This window comes from Panicum virgatum, chromosome 7N, assembly GCF_016808335.1.
Source record: "Panicum virgatum strain AP13 chromosome 7N, P.virgatum_v5, whole genome shotgun sequence".
NCBI classification, from domain to species: Eukaryota; Viridiplantae; Streptophyta; class Magnoliopsida; order Poales; family Poaceae; genus Panicum; species Panicum virgatum.
In genome coordinates this window covers 49,455,664-49,480,894 of record NC_053151.1, presented here as the reverse complement: position 1 = coordinate 49,480,894, position 25,231 = coordinate 49,455,664, and the positions used below count along the sequence as shown (strand labels likewise).

At 46.5% G+C, this 25,231-nt stretch overlaps 2 protein-coding genes and 1 long non-coding RNA gene across 4 annotated transcripts; 2 read left to right on the top strand and 1 right to left on the bottom strand.

Annotated features, from left to right (window-relative positions):
- Positions 1 to 599: 599 nt before the first annotated feature.
- On the top strand, positions 600 to 6,501 carry LOC120683132 (uracil-DNA glycosylase, mitochondrial-like). 2 transcript variants are annotated; one of them, XM_039965159.1, is made up of 7 exons: positions 602 to 870; positions 987 to 1,207; positions 2,263 to 2,421; positions 4,033 to 4,063; positions 5,286 to 5,421; positions 5,527 to 5,610; positions 6,200 to 6,501. In XM_039965159.1, exons 1-7 carry the CDS (start codon positions 654 to 656, stop codon positions 6,264 to 6,266), a joined length of 915 nt encoding a protein of 304 aa, XP_039821093.1. In that variant the 5' UTR covers positions 602 to 653; the 3' UTR covers positions 6,267 to 6,501. The 2 variants fall into 2 exon arrangements, with proteins under 2 accessions (XP_039821094.1, XP_039821093.1); XM_039965160.1 differs by lacking the exon at positions 2,263 to 2,421 and having other exon boundaries at positions 600 to 870.
- A 3,310-nt stretch (positions 6,502 to 9,811) lies between these two features.
- Positions 9,812 to 17,900, top strand: LOC120683207. The gene is made up of 2 exons (XR_005678700.1): positions 9,812 to 9,906; positions 17,252 to 17,900. It is a non-coding gene; the product is annotated as an uncharacterized LOC120683207 (long non-coding RNA).
- Positions 17,658 to 19,039, bottom strand: LOC120683206 (two-component response regulator ORR6-like). Its single transcript, XM_039965233.1, has 2 exons — positions 18,590 to 19,039; positions 17,658 to 18,472 (listed from the first exon to the last, which is right to left on the bottom strand). The coding sequence occupies exons 1-2, from the start codon at positions 18,807 to 18,809 to the stop codon at positions 18,186 to 18,188; spliced, it is 507 nt and encodes a 168-aa protein (XP_039821167.1). The 5' UTR covers positions 18,810 to 19,039; the 3' UTR covers positions 17,658 to 18,185.
- Positions 19,040 to 25,231: the final 6,192 nt, after the last annotated feature.

The following is a 25,231-nucleotide window of genomic DNA, read 5'->3' as shown; positions in this document are numbered from 1 at the left end:
TCCGGTCGAACTGCTACTAGTGCCGCCCAGGTTTACAAAACAGACCGGTCCGGTCAAACCGCCGCCCTTCGGTAGCGGTTTATCGGACCGGTTTGATCGAAAATCGATGGAAACCGATTGAATTCAAATTCAAATTCAAAAGCGCATGTGTAACCGGTTCCGACCGGTATACCGACCGGTTTATCGGTCCGGTCTGACCGGTTACCGGTGTTTTAACCAAAAAATCCGACAGTTTAAAAATAGTTTCCCGATTTGACCGGTTTATCGGCCGGTTTGACCGGTTTACTGGCCGGTTTGATCGGTTTACCGGTCGCCATATGCGGTGGGTTTTAATGGGCCGGCCGGCCCATTTTTTCTTTTTTCTTTTTTGATTTAACTTTATATGTCCGCAAACTATACTAAATGGATGATTTTTTGAGAAAATCTGACACCATTAAATTCGTCGCACCTTAAAGTATTTTTTAGAAATTTTTTATTTTTTAAATTTAAATTTGAATTTTAAATTTGAACCAATTTGATACCGGCCCAAATCGAAACCGGGCCGGTCCGGTTCCCACCGGTTTGGATAACCCCCGCAACAAAATCTCAAGCTGCTGCGGCTGCCGAGCAAAACCCCCTCGCCGCCTCCCGAAATCTCTCCAAATCCGGAGCCAATGGCGCCGTTCCCTCCCACCCCGACCGCGCCCAAAACCATCGCCGACTTCTTCGTGCGCCCCGCCAAGCGCCTCCGCGCCGCCGCTCCCGCCGCGGCGAGCGCATCCCTCTCCTCCTCCTCCTCGCTCTCGCCGGAGCAGCGCCGCCGCGCCGACACCAACCTCGCGCTCGCCCGCGCGCGCCGCAACCTCCGTCTCGCCGAGTCCAGAGCCAAAGGTACGCCCCCGCGCCTCCGCCGCCGTCTCCCCCGCTCTAGGGTTCCAGTGGCGCGCACGCCGCCCATCTGGCCGGCCGTGCTATTGATCCGGTTCTGGTTGCGGGGTTTTGTCTAGCGTCGGGGGGCGCCGCGAAGCTGGAGGAGCTCCTCGTGGAGGAGACGTGGGTGGAGGCGCTGGACGGGGAGCTGCGCAAGCCCTACGCGCTCGAGCTCTGCCGCTTCGTCACCCACGAGCGGCTGCACGGCCCGCTGCCCGTCTATCCGCCGCAGCACCTCGTCTTCCACGCGCTCAACACCACCCCGTTCCACCGCGTCAAGGCTGTCATCATTGGCCAGGTACCCCTGCCTCCGACCCTATCACCCTTCATACCCAGGAAGCTGCCTCTTAAGTTTTAAGCTGTTATAAGCTACGCGAATCATGTTGATTTTGTAGTGCGTAGCAGCAGGAACTTGCTGTGGTGTGGTCAGTTCTTAGTTATCCGTACGATGTTTATCATTTGTGGCAAATTTGTTACGGAATTATGAATGTATGCACGATTGGTTATTTGGATGATCAATTATGTTACACTACCGATCTATTTATTCTAGAATGATATGGCAACACTTGTTTTTGTTGGCTTGCTTTCACAAGCAATGGTACATTGAGTACAAGGTATTACTATTTTCTCTGTATCCTTATATCACGAGCACTTTAAGCATTGCTATCTGAATTTTGTCTAATATAGTAGTCCTGCACTGATAATGTGTGGGTTCATTGGAACTGGGTATGAAAGACTATGACATCGATTTTCTAATTTGATGACATGATAACGTTATTGTGTTTGCTTATGTTCTTTGTATACTGCATTGTGTTATAAGATCTGTTGCCTCCTGTGTCAGTGGCGGAGCTGCCTTAGCTCATCGGGGTCCGGCGACCCCGACGAAATTTGTGAAATTCCATGTAAACTACTGTAGATCTCTGTATTTGACCCCGCTGTCCTAACGGAGCCGACCCCGATGGCGTACTCGGCTGGCTTCGCCCCTGTCCTGTGTTAATGATTTGAGCCTACGTTACCTGTGTCTTTGCATCATTTGAATTTATTGCACAGTTTGAGATATCATAATGACGTAGTGCCCATGTCTGCATTTCGTTAACCTGTCATGCTGCTAGCCTGCTTGGTGCTAGGTCACATTGCTGCACCTTCCGTTCGGCTTTTGTTTGATTAAGCTCTGGACTAGATCATGTGTTCCTTTGTACTTTAATCTACTTGGCATTAATACAGCAAAACCAGACTTATTAGCGCCAGACTTATGGTTCATCTACAAAATAAGCCAGATGTCATCTGTGAGGGTCAAAATGCATTTCTGCTATTGTTTCTCAATGCTCATATTGCAGCATGCCTACTTTTCAGGATCCATATCATGGCCCTGGTCAGGCCATGGGATTATCTTTCTCAGTACCAGAGGGGATAAAAAAACCTTCCAGCTTAGGTAACATATTTAAAGAGCTGGAAAAAGACCTAGGTTGCACTGTGCCATCGCATGGAAATTTGGAAAGATGGGCTGTGCAGGTAAGTTGATTTCATATTCACTCTTGTCACAGAAGAGGATATGAGCTTGATATATCATGACCTATGGGACATCAACTTATGAGGAGAAAGGCATTACAATCTTTCACTACCTATTGAATCCAACTAGTCTTGACAATTTTGTATGCTTCTTATCCATGCTTTATGCGATATGGATTCCATGGAATGAATTAGTTTCCTGATTTTGTTCTCAATAACTATGTGTTCATTGGAACTGGATCCGGAAGACTATGACATATTTTATATAAAGGAACTATATAAGAAAAATTAGAAAATAAAGTGGCTGTTGCGGTTAAAACTGTATGTCTGTATCATAGTCACAGAATTCGGGGTCGACGCCTCGATCCGTGACCCCGGAACGCCGTCCCGAATCGGGGGTCGGGAACGACAGGGATCGATGTCCCGATTCTGGACAGGTCGCCGTCCCATTGCCGCACAGGTTCATCAAGGGACAAGCTCCAAATCTGACGGGCCGTCGCACCACTGACGCAAGGACGATTCGAGAGGGGGACGAGACGGGATGCCGATGGAGAAGGTTATGACTTACGAGCTTACGGACATGGCGTCGCCTCCTCCAACTCCGGCAGCCCGGCGACGACGAAGACGCGGGCAGCCGGCAGCGGAGAGTCGGCGGTGCTCCAGGCACTGTCCCAGCGGCGGCCGTCGTTCACCCGCCGCCGACCTCACGCGAGTACGCGACCCGCCGGCGTCTTCTCGCTGCGAAGCACGAACGACGGATCTCACCGACGACCTCCTCCCGTTGGGCCGTCACCGTCCTCACAGGCCCGCTCGACTCTTCTCGAAGTTGCCAGGCGGCAGAGGCGCAAGCAGAGGCAGAGGAACCAGGAACCATCGTCGGTCAGACTCAGATGCGTGGCCCGTCTGTTGATTTTGATTTTGGATCTGTGTAATTTTTCTTGGTATAGCGGTAGGTTTCATGGCTGATTGGCTCGAGTTGGGGGGGTTCGACGCCTGCTTTTTTATTCTTATTTTCTTATTTTCTTCCCTTTTAAAGTACTAGTATATTCGCAGCGAATCACGTTGGAGGGATTTTTTATTTGCAACTATAATCGCATGGAGGGAATTTTTTCACGGACATGGAGGAAACTCTCCCGCCACATGCAATACAATATTAGCTCATGTACAAAATAAAAGGTAACCTGGGCGTGATTACGAACTTTTTTTTTTGTCTCGTCCCAAAATCAAAAGGAAAGAAAAATTGGGGACTAGTAACTCGATCACGTTGGGGACGTGACCCTCGACCCCAAGCACCGTCCCAGGGGTCATCGACCCATAAACGATGGAGTCACGTACCAAATTTAGGATTCTTGTTCCGAACGGGTATACCCCCATCGTACCATAATTCTATAAAGTATCGATCCTCGACCCCGTTCCTCGACCCGGGAATTTTGTGACTATGGTCTGTATCCCTCACTTTAAAGTGAGGGGTCAAAACAAATGGTGATGATGCTACTCCTTTAGCTCATTGAATAACATTCTATTACAAAAATTCCTCACATGGCAATATAGTTTTTCTCATTCTTGCCTCTGGAGATATTCACTGATTTGGACAAAAAAAATTCTGTTTTGCAGGGTGTTCTTATGCTCAATACTGTACTAACTGGTATGATTGTTTTCTCCATGAGAACAGAAAGATCCCCCCCCCCCGGTTCTTTTCTATCTGCAATCTTAACCAAACTGTGTTAGTGTGAATTGTTTTATGACTACATTTATGTTGTTGTTCTACTTAAGTTTGCTTCACTTTATTCTGTTAAACCCATAATACTATAGGCCCATATGGTCCGCTGCTTCTAGTTGCAGCTGTATTTAGTTGATTCAAACTATTCCAGCTCATCTGATTGAGCCTTTGACAGTTCTGACTCCTAAACATAGGGTTAGAAATTTTCTTATCTTTTTTTTAGAAGGAAAGGCCACATGGCCCCTGCCCCATTATATACTTAAGTTTGCTTCACTTTATTCTGTTAAAGCCCATAATACTATAGGCCCATATGGTCCGCTGCTTCTAGTTGCAGCTGTATTTAGTTGATTCAAACTATTGCAGCTCATCTGATTGAGCCTTTGACAGTTCTGACTCCTAAACATAGGGTTAGAAATTTTCTTATCTTTTTTTTAGAAGGAAAGGCCACATGGCCCCTGCCCCATTATATAGAAATAAAGCAGAATGTAGCATGTTCAGTACAAGTTTAAATTTCTGAACATAGGGTTAGAAATTTTCTTATCTTTGCAAGAAGCTCCTGCCACATTGCTACCTGTTGATTTTCTGTGATCTCAAGTTATTTCTTTTGTGTAAATTAATTCACTCTATGGACCCAGTGTGCATGTACATAACCACATTTCTCCTTTTAAGGACCCTCCTGCTGAAAGCATTACATAATATAACAACAACCTTGATAGCTCAACTTTACACGGCCAATATATTTCCAAGTTCAGTCATGCTATCTGCCTATTCCTTGTAAACTTGTAATCCTTCAGCCCTTGTATAAAAGTGCAAGTGATGTTTTAGTGTAACCCAACGTTAAAAGAGGTTGCCAACATATTACTCATCAAGCCTTACGTAGTTATGTTGCCCAAGGGCCATTGAGCGGTGAGAATGACAAGGCCATTGGCTGCATGCCATTGACGCAGTCTGTATTTTGGAATTTGGCCAATGATATTTTGCACGCTTTATCATAGCATAACTTTGAGGCAGTTTTGTGCTCTTATTTTTTTTTTCTCTATTCCTTCTAGTTTCCGTCAAAATCATACTCCTATTTGTTATTTCTGTGTTTGTGGGTTATATCTTTCGTGTTACACTGATACTAGCTTGTGAAATCTTGTCTTACCAGTGAGGGAGCATCAAGCAAACTCACATGCCAAGAAAGGATGGGAGGAGTTTACTGATGCTGTTATTAAGACCATATCACAAAAGAAATCAGGGCTAGTCTTTCTTCTTTGGGGAAATTCTGCTCAATCAAAGACAAGGTAAAGGCTTATTTTATTTTACATCTGAAAGACTTTAACTCAAGTTCCAACACCAGGTAATATGGCGATGGGGTTTACATGGTCCATTTTTATGCTATTTTGCAGATTGATTGACGGAACAAAACACCACATTTTGAAATCAGCTCACCCCTCAGGCCTGTCTGCAAACCGAGGTTTCTTTGGATGCAGGTATGTTTCTTCTCTCTAAATAGCTTTCTTCTATACTGTTCCCTAGAAAAGACTCATCTTCACCCCAAGATAAACAAATAAAACAGATTAAAGAAGTAGAGAAAGGTGAAGGATGTCAGGATTCATGTTTGTTGGGGCCATACTTTGATAGAAAAATTAATAAAGGCTCCTATCATTATGGTATTGAATGACTTGTTTCTTCACCACTTCACCATATGCTTATTTGAGATGCCCACAGACGGCTAGGGTCTGTGGCTCTGTGCTACTGCTAAGTTTCAGTGGGTTGATAATGATCTTTCCCATGAAAAACATCTAATTCCACCATCACCGCATGTAATGCAATTGCTGGTCCGTTCTTTTTGGGCGTCATGTCCTGTCTTGTTTTTTTTTTTTTGCCAACTTGATGTTACTTTTGCCTTTTCGCTTACTTGCGTTAATGGCTACTGCCGCGTGTGCATTGGCTCAGGCCTGATACATGGAACCTCGATATGATCTCCTCAGCATATCAACCCTGTTTACGCGTGCTAGCTTTTGCTGCGATTATCCTTTAATACGTTGTCTTGTGCTACTATGATTTCATGATTCCCAGGCACTTCTCCAAAACAAATCAGATCCTAGAGAAGCTGGGACTATCTGCAATCGATTGGCAGCTATAGACAATTACAAGACCACATGTGATCTGGCTGTTTGAGCTTGGCAGCCACCGTGTGAGGTGGAGCGGGAGCACCTGCGTTATAAGGTCTTAATGGGCAAGGACCATCCTGTTCGGCCATAGTAATTTGGTAGCGACTTTAAATTATATGGCCGGTATGAGTGCTGACTCTACTAACGCTTTGTATAGCCCTTCTTTTGCATCACGTCTTATCCCATATGCTTCGCTTTCGTACCAAACTGTTCTGGCTGTTTCGGTTGTCGTACATGCAACTGCTTTATTGGGGCACTAGGACGCACATTTGACTATTTGAGCCGCCGCGCTGTTGGATCTGACGTACTAGTAGAGGTTGATGTTTTCAACTACCATAAAGTCAGATCGTCCCTCATTTGGGATCTCTTTGTCCCGCAACTCGTAAGATTTGCTCCTAGACTTGGCACCAACTCTTGGATCCTACGAAATCAAATTGCAGCAGTAGCCATTTCTTAAAGACGAGCAGTGCCCTGTCAGCTATCGTTACATCAGCCGGTACGTACACGTGTACTACTTGTCTACCAATTAGCTGCACGGAGCCATCCTGTGATGTGACAGAAAATTTGGATCCTGCCTGGTAGAGTTTCTGAAACTTGACACACACCACACCGCTAGCCGTGTCTCGTCGATCAGACCGGGGCTGCAGAAAACGACGTGGCAATCGGCACCCCATCCATCGGGGATCCGGGACGGACGACTTGACCAGGGAGGGGGGCGACGTTCTAGTACCAGTGTACCACGCCACGCATCGCCATCGCATTCGCATCTCCCCCGGTCTCGTTCCTGCGCCAAAAGCACGCCCCCAGGATTCGATTCGAGAAATCAAAGCGAATCATGGGGGATCCGCGGCGGGACTTGCATCCGTTCAGACAGGGATCAGACCAGGCGCTGTCGCGATGGTCCGAGCACGGGCCTGGGACTGGGACCCCCTCCCGTTCGCCCGACCGCGGTCACACGGTTGTTCTTGTTCAAACCCTCGGCGGCACCGGCGGTCCGAGCTCCAGAAGACTGCAAGACCGTCTCGATCTTCTGCCGATCCGGCGGTGGAATATCGTTTCCCTCTCTACAGCGACGGATGGGCCAGCAGCAACGGGCTTCAGAGTTCAAACACGCGTGTAACGACGCCTGCCATTGGCAAGTAACGCCCCCAGTTACCACTTACCCCTGCACGTCTGCACACGAACACCTCCCAATTGCCACTGGTCGCAGCTCGTACGGACCTCGAACAGTGTCGACCGCTCCACCTGCGCCCGCAGATTCTCGGGGCCCGGTCAGGAAGATCGCAAATATTGCAGGGGCCCGGGCGCCACGCGGGGGCCGGCCGGATCCGGCGCGCCAGCCAAGCCATCCCAGACCAGTCACGACGCAACTGTTGAGGCCACTGTGATCGGCGGTTGGCGTCATATGAGCCCGGTTCACCAACGCCAGACCAGGACCCCGCTATCCGGTGGACCCCGGGGGAGAATCCCCGCCCGGCGATCAAAACCAACCAACAAACCGGAGCCGGGCTCCCACGTTTCCCTCGTGAAGCTGAAGCTGCCCACCGGGGTTGGGATGGGGGCGATCCGGCGGATGCTGACGTGCAGGTTTGGTTTGTCCCATGCCCCTCCGTCGCTCATTATTCCCTTTCGCCTTCAGCGCAGCCTCGTCACCCGATTTTATGTTCTGCCTGGGATTTGTATATATACAAAAATTTTCCTCCATGCAATTCGAGGACGACATCTCAGTGTATAGACTAGAAGGAAAAAAGGCAACCGTCCAAGCGAACCCTCGTCCTCACTCGTACTACCAGATTTCTGTTCGTGCAGATAGAAGATCTCGAGCTGTGGAAATCGGAAGGACCGCCTCTGGAAGAAATTGCACAGGAAGCGACCCAAGCCATGACCGGCATGTGCCGTGGGCCGCGGCATGTGGGGCTGACACGGTACGGGCCAGGAGGTTGGAGAGGCAACGAAGCAACGGACGGATGCGCCAGACGAGGCCGCTTGCGTTGCATGCACGCCTCGCCAGCAGTCGCCGTGCGCTCTACGTGCCTTGCCCTTTGCTCTTTGGAATGGGCATCCATTCGTGCGATCTCCTCGCACTCCAGGATCCTGCTGTTAGGGCTGTACTCCCGTGCTACCTGCGCTTGCTTACAGTCCACTCTGTTGGTCCAGAAATGACACGCAGCGTGTCAGTGCTGGAGCTGCGGGCCTTGTTCGTCATTTAAAAAAATAGCGCGCACGTTTTTCGAAAATAAAATCTCGCATGCATGAAGTACTATATGAAGTATATTTGTAAATTTTTTTAGAGATGGGTGTAATTTTTCGCGACGAATCTAATGACGGTAATTAATCGATAATTGGCTACAATGATACTACAGTAACCATCCTCTAATTGCGCGGTCAAAGGCTTTATTAGATTCTTCAAGGTCATTAGCGCGGGGTACTGGAGTTGGTTTTGTAAACTGTCTTTGTTTGACACCATAATTAGCGATCAAAATGTCACTATTCATAGCACGCTAAAATCCTAGCGCGAACCAAACGAGGCCCTTGTGGAGTCAAGGGGACGAAGAGAGTTCACACTATTTCTGCCACAAATAATTCATCAAATTCACACAAATTCTGCCAGAAACAGTTCAGTTCCAGCACGGTTCAGAACTTCAGAAAAAGGAGGTGTTTCAAAGAGGCTTTTGTTTCCATCTCTTTCATACAGTATACAAGTTTTTGGATTTTTTTCCCTCGAGATTTCAAGAGTACAATCCGATTCGTTCTCTCAAGCGCACTCAAAGCGAGCCTGGTCGACGGCTGGCTACTGTACACGCCCGATCAGGCCAAGTAGACCCAGGCTGCCGTTTGTCCGTTGGCATCATCTTGTTGTAGTAGAAAAGATAGGAATTTCGATTCGGTCGGAATGATGCGAATCAAACGGAGATAGGGTGATACAATCGATGCCTTTGACTACTGGAGTACCAAAGGGTCCAGCCCGAGGCTGTGTTTAGTTGCCTCCTCTGAAATTTTTGAAAGAGTATTTTTCTACATTTGAAATACTAAACATAGATTAATCATAAAAATAATTACAGAACTCGTCTGTAAATCGCGAGACGAAACTAATGAGCCTAATGAATCCATCATTAGAGCATATTTACTATAGCATTAATGTAGAAATTTAGTGTCTAATCACGTCCTAATTAGGCTTATTAGATTCATTTTGCGATTTACAATCCATTTGTATAATGCGATTTATTTTTCGACTACATTTAGTACATCATGCAAGCGATTTATAAAAATTTTGTGTTTTGCGTTTACACCATCTAAACACGGCCTTAATACGTGAAATGAAATGTTTGAGCATGATCAATCGCAGCGACCCGTAAACAATTCGAAGCAAAATCAAGTCAAACTCACATATATAAATATTTTGCTTAAAAAAAAGACAAAGGATTCGCCGTGGACTTTTCCCTCATCAACAACCCTGGCCGGTGGCTCTCCAAGCTCTGACGTTTCTATTCTGCTAGGACACAATACCTTCAGAATTTTCAGATGGACGACGAAACCCTTCCTCTTGCCTGGCCTGGCCTAACACGCGCACACCGATCTGTCAATCAGGCGGATCCTCTCGCGATCCTGTAGGTGTGGGTGATATGCCCAAGAGCTCATCATCACAATACGGTTTAAAGGCCCAAGTGGATATTGATCCAAGAGGGATTAGGGTTACTAATGAGCATATGAGATAAAAGCCCATTAGTACGCCCTATATATATGAGGGAGGGGCTAGGGGGGCGATGACCTGAGCCGCGTCACCTCCCTAGCCGCCGCCCCTCCCTCTCTCTCGGCCGCCGCCCTTGCCGTGCGTGCGGTGCTAGCACACCGACGCCCGGCATTTCATCCCCGTACGTGTGAACTCTGTGGAGGCGCTGCTGCGACTGCTGCGCTGATCGGCTGCTGGGATCAAGTACGAGGAGCTCGGTTCGTGGGACGTGATCGACTACTTCCTCTACATCGACGCGCGACTTCTTCCGCTGCGCTGCACGTCTAGTGGTAACGATCTATGATCTTCTACTCGCAAGTATCTTAGGTTTATGCGGTAGTGATGCTAGCGTAGCCTACCCGTTTCCCTACAGTGGTACCAGAGCCATCTTGCGTAGTTTTTGGTCTGGATCTTTTGCATATAGGTGATATGTTGTTGTAGTAGATTGGATCTATTACTTTTGCACGGTTTGATTAGATCAATTGGTCATAAGGGGTTAAAACCGGAGCGAGTTGATTGCGCGGCATGTGACAAAAGATTAGTTTGTGTTCTTTTTCTGTTATGCATACGACATGTCCCTACCGGCTGGAATCACCATCGGGACTAACTGTGTGCATAGTCAGCAGATTGAACCAACAGATCAAGGTCATGTGTAGATGCAGTCTTCTCAAGTGCAAAGTTTGCACGGTCAAGGTGATTGACCTAGTGAAAATTGAGGCATTATGAATGGCTCGGATTTGAGGTGATGCGATCACTCTGATGAGATTTTCATAGGGATTCCATAGATGCGATCTGTGTAATTCCGTGAGGTTTTCAGGGCGGCTCCCCCCTCGACCCCCCGCCCGCTGACCGACCAGCGGGACCGCCGTTGCTTTCTCGCTGTAGCGGCTTCCCAAGCGCTACTTTGGTAGAACACGTCGTACGCCTAACTTGTTTTTGCAGCGTGTGATGTGAATGGTATGGCCTCAATGTCATGTGATGATCTATGTGATGATTTGTGCGGCCTGCGTGTCGCAAGTTAACACAACCGGGTTGAGGTTGCACCATTATTGTATAACGACCTGCGTGTCGACTTGTGATGTTTGAATCCTCATGTAATTATTTCACTAGCTATTAGATGTAGTAGCTTAGTATCTTTTCATGGAGGTTTCAATCATGATGGCGATGATGATCACCACAAGACAGGACGGATGACAATGGAGGTCACCTTGGAGCCATGGCGATGGAGCCCATTGTGATGCAAGAGGCCATACTATTCCCAATATAATATGATTATATGCCTGTGATGTTTATTTTCCTGTCATACTATTCTTTCATGCTTTTACATATGGTGGATGCTTTAATCATGATAGAATAGCTTCCCTCAGAAAAGTTTGAGTTTTTGATGCCTTTTACCAATAGCTGCACCTATAAATTTTGATCGTTGTGTGGTAGGTTTACCAAAGTAGAGTACCCTCAGCTATCACTTTTGTATAGGGTGGATGTCGGACATTCACAAGCATAGTATTGGTTTACTCAGCAAAGCTATCAAAACAGTTTTGGGCTTTAAGGCATAGGGTTGGGGCCGGGGCATTGGATGCCACCCAACAAACAAGAGTCGCATAGAGATGTGATTAGTAATTTGTTACTTATCTGTATCACTACTTTTCTAGCCGTGATGCTAAAGCTCACTAGAATTTTAGTGATTATGGATCTTGAACTACTATATGTCATTAGAGGGAAGATGACTTTGATATAGTAGGTTGTCTTTTGTTAAATCAGTTAATGAAAGTCTTTACATAAACTTAGTGCTGAAATCTTGCTTTACTTTAATGTTGTAGATCATGTCTGCCAGTAACAATTCCGCTTTCAATTTGCGTTCTGTTCTTGAGAAAGAAAAGTTGAATGGAACAAACTTTATTGATTGGTACCGCAATCTGAGAATTGTTCTCAGACAAGAGAAAAATGAGTATGTTCTTGAGCAGCCATATCCTGATGATCTCCCTGACAATGCAACTGCTGCTGATCGCAGAGCTTATGAGAAGCACTGCAATGACTCACTTGATGTCAGCTGTCTGATGCTCGCCACCATGTCCCCTGATCTGCAGAAGCAGTATGAGCATGCAGATGCTCATACCATGATCGAGGGGCTGCGTGGGATGTTTCAGAACCAAGCCAGGACTGAGAGGTTCCATATCTCAAAGTCCTTGTTTGCGTGCAAGCTGGCAGAAGGTAGCCCAGTCAGTCCTCGTGTGATCAAAATGATTGGTTACATTGAGATTTTGGATAGACTTGGTTCTGAACTTCACCAAGACTTGGCTACTGATGTTATTCTCCAGTCGCTCCCGGCGAGCTATGAGCCTTTTATCATGAACTTTCATATGAATGGCTTGGATAAAACATTGAGTGAGTTGCATGGGATGCTAAAAACAGCAGAGGAGAGCATTAAGAAGAATCCCAATCATGTGATGATGATTCAGAAGGGGAACAAAAAGAGGAAGCGTTGGACGCCTCCTAATCCCAAAGGTAAAGGCAAGGAAAAGAGTTCCGGTGGTGAGTCCTCGGGCTCTAAGCTAAAGCCAGCACCTAAGGCCAAATCTGGCCCTACTTCTGAAGATGAATGCTTCCACTGTCATGAAAAGGGACATTGGTCTAGGAACTGCAAGAAGTACTTGGAAGAAAGGAAGAAGAAGAAGGGAAGTGAGACTTCCACTTCAGGTATAAATGTTATAGAAATAAATATTGCATTATCTTCTAGTGAATCATGGGTATTTGATACTGGATCGATGATTCACACTTGCAAATCGTTGCAGGGTCTAAGTGAGACTAGAAGATTTGCAAGAGGCGAGTTGGACGTTCGGGTCGGCAATGGCGCAAAGGTTGCGGTGTTGGCGGTCGGCACCTACCACTTGTCTCTACCCTCCAGATTAGTTTTGGAATTAAATAATTGTTATTGCATTCCTGCTTTGAGCAAGAACATTATTTCTTCTTCATGTTTGGAAGAAGTTGGTGATTTTAAGATTGTAATTGAGAACAAACGTTGTTCTATCTTTTGCAATGGTATTTTTTATGCTCATTGTCCATTGGTGAATGGATTATATGTTCTTGATCTTGAGGATAAATCTGTCTGTAACATTAATACTAAGAGGCTTAAACCAAATGATTTGAATCCCACTTTTATTTGGCATTGTCGCTTAGGTCATATAAATGAGAAGCGCATTGAACAACTCCATAAAGATGGATTGTTAAGCTCATTTGATTTTGAATCATTTGACACATGTGAGTCTTGTTTGCTTGGAAAGATGACCAAAGCGCCTTTCACTGGTCAGAGTGAGAGGGCGAGTGACTTGTTGGGACTTGTACATACCGATGTATGTGGACCAATGAGCTCAATAGCCAGAGGTGGTTTTCAGTACTTCATTACTTTCACTGATGACTTTAGTAGATATGGCTATATCTACTTAATGAGGCACAAGTCTGAATCGTTTGAAAAGTTCAAAGAATTTCAGAATGAAGTACAAAATCAATTAGGCAAGACAATTAAATTTCTGCGATCTGATCGTGGAGGAGAATATTTGAGCCTTGAATTTGGTGATCATTTGAAGCAATGTGGAATTATTCCGCAGCTAACTCCGCCCGGAACGCCTCAATGGAATGGGGTATCCGAACGGAGGAACCGAACCTTGTTGGACATGGTTAGGTCCATGATGAGCCAAGCTGATCTTCCATTGTCATTTTGGGGTTATGCTCTTGAAACTGCTGCGTTCACACTGAATAGGGTTCCAAGTAAGTCTGTTGAGAAGACACCATATGAGATATGGACTGGGAAGCATCCCGGATTATCTTTTCTCAAAGTTTGGGGATGTGAGGCTTATGTCAAACGTTTGATGTCAGATAAGCTCACTCCAAAGTCAGACAAATATTTCTTTGTGGGGTATCCTAGGGAAACCAAAGGATATTATTTTTAAAATAAGGCGGAAGGCAAAGTGTTTGTCGCTCGCAATGGTGTTTTCTTAGAAAAGGAGTTTCTCTCAAAAGGATTTAGTGGGAGCAAGGTGCAACTTGAAGAAATTCAGGAAACACCCAAAACTGTTTCAGCACCCACTGAAGATCCACGGGATGTGCAAGATGTTGCACAACCCGTAGTTGAGGCACCAGCCCCACGAAGGTCTATAAGGGCACGTCGCGCTACTGACAAGCTCAACCTCCTTATTACGGAGGAGCGCCATGTATTATTGATGGAAAATGATGAGCCCTTGACCTACAAAGAAGCAATGATGGGACCCGACTCCGACAAATGGCTTGAAGCCATGGAATCCGAGTTAAAATCCATGCATGATAATCAAGTTTGGAACTTGGTCGATCAGATTGACAGTGTAAGACCTGTCGACTGTAAGTGGATTTTTAAGAAAAAATTAGACATGAATGGAAATGTTCACATCTATAAGGCACGATTAGTGGCGAAAGGTTTCCGACAAATTCAAGGTGTTGACTATGAGGAAACCTTTTCGCCCGTCGCAATGCTAAAGTCTGTTCGGATTCTCCTAACAATTGCCGCATATTATGACTATGAGATATGGCAAATGGATGTCAAAACCGCTTTCCTTAATGGACATCTAAGTGAGGATGTGTATATGACACAGCCTGAAGGTTTTGTCGATCCTAAAAATGCTGGGAAAATATGTAAGCTTCAGAGGTCCATCTATGGATTGAAGCAAGCATCTCGGAGTTGGAATATTCATTTTGATGAAGTAGTCAAAGGGTTTGGCTTCATCAAGAATGAAGATGAGCCTTGTGTTTACAAAAAGGCTAGTGGGAGCGCACTTGTGTTTCTGGTCCTATATGTGGATGACATATTACTGATCGGAAATGATATTCCAATGCTTGAAGCCGTTAAAACCTCATTGAAAAAGAGTTTTTCGATGAAGGATTTAGGAGAGGCGGCTTATATTCTGGGTATTAGGATCTATAGAGATAGATCAAAAAGGCTAATTGGATTGAGCCAAGACACGTACATTGACAAGATACTGAATCGGTTCAATATGCAAGATTCCAAGAAAGGTTTCTTGCCAATGTCACATGGCATTACTCTAAGCAAGAGTCAGTGTGCTACGACACCTGATGAGCAAAAGAGGATGAGTACGATTCCTTATGCTTCAGCCATAGGGTCGATCATGTATGCTATGCTTTGCACGCGCCCAGATGTTTCCTTTGCTCTAAGTGTTACGAGCAGGTATCAGTCAGATTTCGGTGAATCTCACTGGACAATTGTAAAGAGTATCCTTAAGTACTTAAGAAGAACTAAGGATATGTTCCTAATATTTGGAGGCGAAGATGAGCTCCTTATAAAGGGTTACACCGATGCTAGTTTTCAAACAGACAAAGATGACTCCAAATCGCAATCCGGTTTTGTTTTCTGCCTCAATGGTGGGGCAGTGAGCTGGAAGAGTTCCAAGCAAGATACGGTGGCTGATTCGACGACAGAGGCCGAGTATATTGCAGCTTCCGAAGCTGCAAAAGAAGCTGTTTAGATCAGAAAGTTTGTTTCTGACTTGGGTGTTGTTCCTAGTGCGTCCAGTCCAGTGGACCTCTATTGTGATAATAGTGGTGCCGTTGCACTAGCAAAGGAGCCTAGAACAACTAAGAAGTCCAGACATATACTGCGAAAGTATCACCTCATCCGTAACTTTGTTGAGAGAGGTGATGTGAAGGTTTGCAAGGTGCACACGGATTCAAACGTTGCTGATCCGTTGACGAAGCCTCTCCCACAATCAAAGCATGAGGCGCACATGAGATCTATGGGTATTAGATACTTACATCAGTGATTCTAGTGTGCGTGGGAGATTTTGTGTCATGAGTATGTTTATGTAATGATAAATAATTGTTATTTGTTCCATGGATGATTATTTTACATTGATTATCAAGTATGTGACTTGTTTGTGAAACTCTTTGTTGAAAATGATATGATTCTAAATTATCCCTAGTTTATGTCGTTGTGTGGGACAACAACGACGTTGAGACTAGCACATGCATTAATTGATGATCATGTTTCACGGATCATGGATATGGAGATATCGGATTAATGATGTGGACACATGTTGGTGAACATGGTGTTGGATTGACCCACTCCAAAACAATGTTGGGATTGTTATTTTGTATGTGCCATCAGTTGTTCTTGAGTGTTATACCTACTGAATCCTTAGACCTGAGATCGCCATTGTTTCTCACTGTGTGTAGTGGTGCATCTTGGGGCTGCTAAACGCTACTCCGTGACTGGGTAGTTACAAAAGCAGCTTACAGGTATGTCATGAAACATGGAATGGGATGTGAGCGGATCAAGATGGAATTTGCCCCTCCTAGATAACGGGAGAGATATCTCTGGGCCCCTCGAGATAGTTGGATTTGAAAGTGCATGGCCATGCCAAAGTGATTAAAGAGTTAATCATGATGACTAAAGGTTAGTTATGAATAGAATCCACTATTAGATCGAGAGAATGGTCGAGCTATCACAAAGGTGGCACGCATCTCGCTTTGAGCTTGACTGGTATCGTGTGACAAAGTGATCGGTGTATGAGTATATCTATGGTTCGGCCGATATGATCTTTATGTGTATTTGTGAGTCACTATGCCCTGCTAGGTGCCGCTATTGACTTGTGATTCGGAAATGATTTCCGATCACGACCACCTACACATGAACCTAACGGGTCACACACTTAAGGGGTTTGGAATGTTGGAAAGCTTGTATGTATGATTGTCTCTAGTGCAAGTGGGAGATTGTTGGTGATATGCCCAAGAGCCCATCATCACAATACGGTTTAAAGGCCCAAGTGGATATTGATCCAAGAGGGATTAGGGTTACTAATGGGCCTATGAGATAGAAGCCCATTAGTACGCCCTATATATATGAGGGAGGGGCTAGGGGGGCGATGACCTGAGCCGCCCCTCCCTCTCTCTCGGCCGCCGCCCTTGTCGTGCGTGCGGTGCTAGCACACCGACGCCCGGCGTTTCATCCCCGTACGTGTGGACTCCGTGGAGGCGCTGCTGCGACTGCTGCGCTGATCGGCTGCTGGGATCAAGTACGAGGAGCTCGGTTCGTGGGACGTGATCGACTACTTCCTCTATATCGACGCGCGACTTCTTCCGCTGCGCTGCGCGTCTAGTGGTAACGATCTATGATCTTCTACTCGCAAGTATCTTGGGTTTATGCGGTAGTGATGCTAGCGTAGCCTACCCGTTTCCCTACAGTAGGTTCCGGGCAGCAGGCAGGAAACGAAACGTTACGCTCCAACCAAGCACATCCATCCGGAGCAGGGGGCAGGGCCACGCACACTTGTGCAGTGCAGGGTACCTTTTGTAGAATCCTCTTCCAGCGAAGCAAATCTTTGAAGAGATCCTTCCACTGTCTTTACTAGCAATATCCTCCTATTCCTTCCTTGGACTTTTCATTTTCTTTGCACACACCAACAGCTCACCTACGACAGCCAGCAGCGGTTGTAGCATAATACTATATACTAGGAGTACTTTGCCGATACGATACGCACAAGCACGAACAGGAATAATAATCTCCTTGCCGATTTGATTCCCCCCACAGCCAGCACAAGGAGACCATGCAATAATACTGCCCGGGGCGTGACAGAAATGAATACACAAATCATGCTATGGCAGAGCCCAACCATCTGCGTTATTGATTAGCTATCAATCAATCATGGACAGACAGATGAAGAGGAATCAGCCATGTGGGTTACCAAGAAATGAGAAGTGGGCAGAATTAGTAACTGCTAATCCTGGAAAACTGGTGTGAAAAGCTCCGATCATGGAAAGGTTAACAGGGTTGCCCTGCCCTGATGCCAATTTTTCTTTTTTTTTTTCAATCAACAGGTTGAGAGGTTTCTCTGAACAGAACAGCATCTCAGAGGAACTCTGCTCCTTTTCGCTTTTGGCATCTTCTCTTTTGCAGCAGCGGGTCACACGATGGCGCACGCAAAGCAAAGCACAAATGCTCTGTTCGATCCCCCACTCCTAACCTTCTAGTCTCCCTAGGCCCCAAATGTTAGCTTCTTGTTTGAGGCAAGCAGCATCAGCAGATCTGTCATCTATGTCCAAAAAATGGGGAAAAGAAACAGCAAAAAATGGTTTCCTAAGCGTAAATTATCAGTCCTAGCGGACTCCGCCGGGGGGCCGATCATCGGATCCGGCTGCAGAGCCGGGAGACGTCGGAGGGGCGGACGGGCTTGAGGAGGAAGTCCTCGGCGCCCTCCTCCAGGCACCGGCTGATCCGGTTGGGCACGTTCTCCGACGACATGATCACCACCGGGATCTCCTTGAGCTTGGACGACTCCTTGACGTGCTTGAGGAGCTCGTACCCGGTCATGCCGGGCATCCAGTAGTCCGTGATGATCATGTTCACGTCCGGCAGCAGGCCCAGTGCAAGCAGCTCCAGCGCCCTCGTCGCCGAATCGACCGTGGTCACTGCACACGGGTTCAAGAACAAAATAAATTTAGGCTTCCAATTCGCGTTTGCGGAGCCGATGCCTCATCGACCAAGAATGAAGGATTTTATTTTCTCGCAGATGGATTGATGTTTACCTCTGTACTTGGAGCTGCGTAGTATCTTGGCGATGACGGCCCGGTCGACGGAGCTGTCGTCGACCGCCAGCACGTGCTTCTCCTCCAGCTCCACCTCGTCGGCCGCCGTCAGCGGCACCACCTTCCTGTCGCCGGCCTTGGGCGACGCGGCCGTCGGCGACGTGGCAGGGGACTGGGACGGGGACGGCACCGGCGCCAGACATGGAGCGGCGGCGGCCATTGCAGCAGCGACAGTCAAATCTCCAACCGAACACCACGGGTCGACGGACCTCCTGTCGCTCCTGCTCTGCGATGGGATTCGGATTGCAGCGGGGGATCGATCAAAGGAAGGAGCTCTCCGCCTTGTGAAGGAACGAACAGGAAGAAGAAGAAGAACAAGTCCGGCCGGCTGCGACGAGAGGCGGAGCCGCGGCGCGCGTATATATACAGGTGTGGTGTGGAAAGGCAGGGGGGGAGGCGACTCGGCAGCGGTTACCAGCAAAGCAGCAGCAGGAATTAATGCGTGGGAAGGGAAATCCTGCGAGATCTCAAGGGGGCTCCGAGGCGCGCGGGTCGAGTAAACCCACCCCACCCCGGGCCCGCAGGCCAGGCCGATCCGGGCGCGGATCCGCGGGGCCCGCGCGGCGATCCGCATCCGGGCGGGATTTCCCTGCCTCGCCTCTCGCTTTCGACGCCTGCCACCCCCCACGTACGCATACGCGGATACGCCCGCCCCGGATCTCCTCCTATTTTCTCCTTTTTCTCTTCCCGGCGGTTTGGCGCCTTTGCCCCTGCTAGTACTCCTACTGGTGTGGCTTTTCGGTGCGATTTGCGTGCCTGGGGCCCGTATCCTGCGTGGCTTTTCATGCCGCCGATAGACTGGCCCCCTTTATAGGTGACCTGTGGAGTAACCCACTCCAGCTGATTCCTAGCACATCTCCTCGGATTCGAGAGACACTGGAGTAGTTTCTTTTTCGCAGCGTGCGTTTGGAATGGATTCCGCGGAGCTGCTGCTTTACTACGATTTGTTTTTACACAATTCGGATCGATTTTGAAGTGACCCTAGAGGTTTCTGGGTTTGGATACCCGCCCCGATGAAGTCCGTTGATCTGTGTAGATTTCGTATCAAGTGTGTGATCTGATCCGGTAGAGAATGATGACGCAGTGGGTATGGTAGAGATGGAGTAGGGTGCTGTGGTGATCCCTGCCCCCGCAGCGCAGCACAGGAAGATGCATTGCAGGCCAGCTCCGAGATCTCCCGACACCCTGTCGTATCCTCCTCCTCCTCCTGCTGCTGCTGATGCGGCCGCCGCGATGCGTATCTCCGACTCCGTCCCCCTGCCGTACGCACACGCGGGCACCGTGGGCTACCCATCCAGTCCAGGTCTTTTTTGGTGAATAAAGTTTTGGATGTAAAATACTATAGCACTTTCGTTTATATTTAATAATTATTGTTCTACCATAAATTAATTAGACTTAAAAAATTTGTCTCGTAAATTATAGACAAATTGTGTAATTAGTCATTTTATTTACTTACATTTAATACTCATACATACATGCGTTTAAAGATTTGATGTGATGGAGAATTTTGTAAAATTTATCGCGCAGCCGGCTGGTACGCGCCGCCGCCGATCGCCTCGCTCCGTAGCAAGATCTCGACGACGTGACCGACCGCCAATGACGAGCGCCGCGCCGCTGAACTGGCCGGCGGCGACTGGACCGTTGAATCTCCGGTACGCGGCCGGGGACAGAGCCAGAGCAAGCAGCCACCGTACGCGGCGCGGCCGAGCGAGTCTTCCGGCGCCCTCGCGGCGTCGCCATGAATTCCTCGTACCGGACGCGCTGCAAACTCTCTGCGACGGTCCGGCAGCGAGCGGAGTAGTAAACCCGTCTCGCCGCGGATTGGTGCAGGGCTGCAGGCTTGACTGAGACACTGCTGCGGAGTGAATTCGAGGGATCCCGTGGCAGCGAGCGGATCCTCCTCGAGTGAATGTGAATGGGGTTACTACTAGGAAGATCTCGTCCTGATCGATCGCGTCAGATGGTACAGTCACGTCGAGCATGCAGTGCTGTCGCGTTGCCATCAGGTTTACCTTTTCGTTTTTTTTTTTCCGAATCCCGTCAACTGCCGGAAACGAAATTTCGGCCGAAATTTCGCTAAATTTCGCTAATTTCGGACGGAAAGAGAATTCAAATTCAACAAACGAAATTCCGACCGAAATTTCGGTGATTTCGACCGAAATTCGGTGATTTTCGACCGGAAAATGATGTCAATTGTGATTTTCCTACTGTTTCCGAGGTCAAATAAAAAACTTTTGAATACCAACTTTGTTCATTTTTTCGAGATCTACAACTTTTGTTTCAGGAACTTTTTCATTTGAGCAATGGTTTGAAAGTTATTTAATTATTTCAAAAACTACCAATTAAAAGTCTTATCATTTCATGTGACAACTTCCATTTTCTCTCTTAGGCCTCAACTAAACTTTTATTATTCTTGTTATTGCGGATATGCCTATAAAATTTCAGAGTTATTGGTTGATCTAATTGAAAGTTGTTTTAAATCCAGGACAAACATGATTTGAATTGGTTATCAATTCATGTGAATTGGTTATAAATTGTAAACCATGGCTTAAATGAACTTTTGCCCAAAACCAATGTTATAGAGTTTTAATTGACGAACAACTTTCGTGTTCAAAGTTTTTCGAGTTGTCACGACGCTGCGCCGAGCTGCTCTACTACCTGCGGGAAAAAAATTATTTGACTGACTAAATCTCCATGTTTTTGATCATGCATGACACCAATAAGCTCAGAAAAACACCTAGTTTTTTATCATATTTTTTTCCCAATTTTTTACACCTAGTTTTTTCATTCAGTATGGAAATCTTCCTTATGGGTTCCGAATTCCGATCAAACACATGGGTGGTTCCTCTTGTTGTAGCCGATTCACCATCAGTGTTCCCACCTCTTCCAACTGAAGATGAAACTTGGGGTGGCAACGATGGTGGTCAAGGAAGAGACTGAAAGCATGACCATAGACCATGGGTGAAAGAATTTTGCATCCTTGCTGCAATGCCTTGCAAAACAGCTGAGGGGAGGCAAGTTAGAGACAGAAAGGCTTTCATACTCCACAATTTATTTGTAGATGTTGTCGTCCTCAAAGTTGTTCCATCCATTCAGCAACTAATTTCCAACCATACAAGTTCACACCAAACAGCAAATGGCACCACAGATCCACTCTTACACACAGAGCAAGTTGGTGATATGAAAATAGCAATCACAAAGGACAAAGCAGACGCAAGTTCCAAGTTAGATGTTAACTTGGATGGAAGTCAGGCTCCAGGGATGTCTCTAATCCCAAGTTAGATGTTAACCGATGTAGGTATGCATATGAAATTGAATAGGTACCTCACCAACATTATGATAAACCAAAGTCTAGTTGAAGTCGAGGGGAGAAAACAAATTTTTGCACATGAAATGATGAGTCATTCAAATTACGGTTTCAAATGTTAATTTTAGCCTAGCAAATTATCTTAGATTTGAGTGTGTTCTAGTCCTATTTGCTTAGAAAAACAACTAGTTTTTTATCATATTTTTTTCCAAATTTTTACAATTTTTTTGAATTTTCCAAATTCAAAACGAAAAATACCGAAATTTCTTTTCCCGGTAACTAGCGGAAACGAAAAAATTTCCGAAATTTCGGCGAAATTTCGCCGAAATTGTTAACCCTGGTTGTGATTGCCGTGTTTGGTAAAATTTCACGCAAAAAGACGAATGCACATCGCGTATGAAGTACTAAACGAAGTTTATTTGTGAAATCTTTTCATAGATGGGTGTAACTTTTCGACACGAATCTAATGATCCAAGTTCCACCATGATTGGCTACAGTGATGCTACAGTAACCACCCCCAAATCATCCTCTAATCATGTGATCAAAGGCCTCATTAGCTAGATTCAATGATGCTACAGTACCACCCCCAAATCATCATCTAATCATGCGATCAAAGGCCTCATTAGTTACAGCACATGCTACATTACTATAGTTGTGGAGGTGGTTTTGTAATTAGATTTTATTTAATACTCTTAATTAGTGGTCAAAGGACTGAAAAGTTTTCATGACAATTTTTTCATGCCCCAACCAAACACGGCCGATACAGGAAGCAGAGCTGCCGATCGAGCAGCAGGATCAATTATGCTCATGGAACATGGATCGTGCTATAACGGCATTTCCTGTCACTGTAACGGCGAGCTCCTGTCCCTAGTTCCGTTTTCGATTGTTCATCGTGCTAGGAATAGGACTAGTTAGTCATCGTGTATTTGTGACCACAGAGATGCATCGTTGGATTTCTGACCGGTGACAGCATGCCCCACCAATTGCCCAAACCAGAAAAAAAATGGTTGCGATAATTCTTGAGATGAAGGGCATGGTATCATTACGCATCCAGCCCAAACAAAAACAACGCAATACAATGTAGAAAAAAAAGACAATCCACGGTACTATACAATATTTTTTTCCTCTTTTTTTTTGAACGAACGGGCACGAGATAGTGCCTATTTCATTGATATAGCAGAAAGTATAGTCCGGCTAGCCGGTGGAAAGGAAAGGAAATTACTCCCGCGACAAAAGAGTCGCTAAATCTTTAGCCCCAGCAACTACCCAGTCTAGAGCCTCTTGTTTTATAAGCGATAGAAGGTCTGGCGCCGAAGTCTCGTGGTGTCTGAAAACTCGGCGATTCCGCTCCTTCCATATTTCCCATGACACCAGCATGGTCATGATGGCCATAGCCTTGCGTGGAACCGACGGCGTCGTTGCAGAATTTTGCCACCATTGAGCCACGCTGTCACTAGGCTGCCATTCTTGAGTCCGCATTGTTGGCTGCGCCGTCCACTCTGCTATGAGCTTCCAAACTCTTCTTGTATATCTACATTCCGCCAAAAGATGAAGCGCTGATTCAGGGGCAAAGCGACAGAGGGGGCAGGACGGAGAGTGCGTCCATCCCCTTTTTTGCAGGCGATCCGAAGTCCAAACGCGATTTTGCGTGACACGCCAAATGAAGAACTTGCATTTAGGGGGTGCCCATGAATTCCGGAGGTAGGAAGACCTTTTGATTTTGGTGCATCCAAAGAATTGCGCTTTGTAGGTCGAAGACGCGGAGTACTGCCCACTGGTAGTGAGTTTCCATGAAATCTGATCCTGTTGGTTTGGTTGTAGCTGGATGTTCTGCGTTCTAATCCAGAGCGCGGCTAGCTCAGAGAGGTGTGTTGTTGTAAGGCCAGGTTGCTGGGGAATATCATGGATCCAGGAGTTGGCTGTGAATGCCGTTTGCACCGAAATCTTTTTCCTCTTGGAGATTTTGTAAAGATTCGGTGCGAGGTCTTTTGGTCGGCAGCCTTGCAGCCAACCATCACTCCAGAACTTCGTTTTGCTTCCATTGCCAAGGGTTATGGTGGTACAAGCTGCGAACAGAAGGCGATCAATGTTGTCGAATGGGGTTTCAGTACCAACCCAAGCCTTATCTGGTGCCACCCACTCCTGCCATAGCCAACGCAGCCGAAGGGCCCTAGCGAAGCGCTCAAGATTGAGCATCCCTAGGCCACCATTCACTTTTGGGAGGCAGGTTTTGATCCAGTTGACCTTGCATTTGCCTCCCGTCAAGGCCTCATCCCCAGCCCAAAGGAAGCGCTTGCGCAATTTGTCCAGGTCTTCTAGGGTGTCCTTAGGCAGCTTTATTGCAGTGAGCAGATAAACCGGTTACGAAGTCAGGACCGATTTGGCGAGACAGACCCACCCCGCTTGAGTTAAGTGTCGTCCATGCCAGCTAGAGATTTTTGCCATGGCCTTGTCAAGCAGAGGCCGAAACTCGATTTTCTGTAATCGGCGTACAGTTAGTGGGAGTCCGAGGTATTTGATTGGGAAATTTGCACGGGCCATTGGCAGTGCCTGGAGCAAGTGATCAAGATCAATGCTGGCGCAACTTATAGTGGTGACTGTTGTTTTGTTGATGTTTGTGTGCAGGCCTATTGTATTTCCAAATTCGATGAGAATTTGTGCCAAGTTATCTATGTCTTTCTTGGTTGGCTTAATAAAGACCGCTGCATCATCAGCGTACATTGACACACGGAAGTGCAGTAGTCGCCCACCCACTTTGCTAAGTAAGGCGAGGTCGGTTGCTTTGGAGAAAAGACGATGTAGCGGGTCCATTGCTGTCACACTCCAAAATATTTAATTTTGGATTGTGAGTATCTTTTAGAATGTGTTCAGCCATCTTTAGGGTTTTCCGAGAAATTTCCAAAATTTTCTTGAAATTATTCTTATTTTCCTGTGAGCTAATTTCATTTTTTTTGAATGGCTCTAAAATATTTTTCAAGAGTTTCAAATATTTTATTTAGACTCTTGTATCCCGTACTATCTTCAGCAATTGTTGGGAAATTTTCGGATCTTCGGATTATATTTTTCGGGGTTTAATTTAAAATAGTTATCTAGACTGTTCTAGATTTATTTTAAGCCTGAAAATATGTTCTGAAAAACAAATTCATTTTCTTTTCACCTCGGGCTGGATTCAACCTGTTTTTGTCTCAATCCACCCTAAATTCCAGAATTGTGCCGCGCGCAAGCTTGAGCTTGGCCACTTCCACGATCTCATCATCCATCGTGTTTCCATCACA

Coding starts and splice junctions, on each gene's coding strand:
- LOC120683132 (XM_039965159.1), top strand. CDS start 654: ATGGCGCCGTTCCCTCCCACCCCGACCGCGCCCAAAACCATCGCCGAC. Junction 2,422..4,032: donor TGGAAAGATGGGCTGTGCAG/GTAAGTTGATTT, acceptor TCTGTTTTGCAG/GGTGTTCTTATGCTCAATAC. Junction 4,064..5,285: donor GCTCAATACTGTACTAACTG/GTATGATTGTTT, acceptor TTGTCTTACCAG/TGAGGGAGCATCAAGCAAAC.
- LOC120683206 (XM_039965233.1), bottom strand. CDS start 18,809: ATGGCCGCCGCCGCTCCATGTCTGGCGCCGGTGCCGTCCCCGTCCCAG. Junction 18,473..18,589: donor ACGCAGCTCCAAGTACAGAG/GTAAACATCAAT, acceptor ACCCGTGTGCAG/TGACCACGGTCGATTCGGCG.